A 794-nucleotide genomic window follows, 5' to 3' on the forward strand; every position below is an offset into this window, starting at 1 on the left:
AGGTAATTGAGCGACATGAATTTTGTCTGATCATCAGAGTTTACAAATTGTGTGTTAATTTCATGTTCCATGATTTTCAAATAATCATCTGTGGCAGTGTCACGTTTTCTTTTTCTTTTTCTTTTTTTGGGGGGGCGTCTTGGCAATATGCTTTTGCTACAACTGCCGTAAGAGAACTATATTTGTGATGGGTGCGATTCGTAGCCCATCCGTTCCACAACAAGTTTGCAATTACTATGAGCTGCACCTGCAGTGCTGAAGAAACTGTCGCAGTTGCAACATGGATTTCATAACAAACGAATGGAAATTTTAGTTTAACGACGTCCATGTAGCCGGTGACATATACATGTACGTTTTAAGGCAGCACACCGCATCTTTCCATTTGGGTCTGTGTATGTATGAGCAGGCATGCGGAGATTTTACCTAGACCCTGTCTTCAGGTGCCGCTGACATTGCACTGTGAATAGTAATGGCTGGTAACAAGCAACAAGTTGTCCACTGGAATGATGGCAACGGACCCGCCGTGGCCATAACTGGTGTGGCGTGGCCCCGCCGTTGGCCACGACAGGCTCTGGCCAGAAGTGAGAGTAGGTATAAGAAGCGGCGCGGGAGTCGCGGGCCTCACTGGGTGGACGGCGCTCCGGCACTGCGGATTTCTCGCCTTTCTCAAGTCTCCCGCGTTGCCGCTTCCCTCGCCTCTACGCGGCCAGGTGCTGGTCGTCGTCCGTGCCTGTCAGTCTCCTGCCACTCCCGCCTTAGCTCCGCCACGATGATGGTTAGTGACGCTCTAACTC

The 794-nt window shown here is 50.3% G+C and overlaps 1 protein-coding gene across 1 annotated transcript in view; it reads left to right on the forward strand.

Moving 5' to 3' along the window:
* The first annotated feature begins 629 nt into the window (after positions 1-629).
* Positions 630-794, forward strand: part of LOC119578917 (splicing factor, proline- and glutamine-rich-like) — a 4,761-nt gene continuing 4,596 nt past the window's right edge. The window contains exon 1 of the mRNA XM_037926590.1: positions 630-775. Within this exon, the coding sequence (XP_037782518.1) occupies positions 770-775 (6 nt within the window). The 5' untranslated portion in view covers positions 630-769. The remainder of the gene's footprint in view (positions 776-794) is intronic.

Source organism: Penaeus monodon, chromosome 11 (genome assembly GCF_015228065.2).
Source record: "Penaeus monodon isolate SGIC_2016 chromosome 11, NSTDA_Pmon_1, whole genome shotgun sequence".
Taxonomy (NCBI): domain Eukaryota; kingdom Metazoa; phylum Arthropoda; class Malacostraca; order Decapoda; family Penaeidae; genus Penaeus; species Penaeus monodon.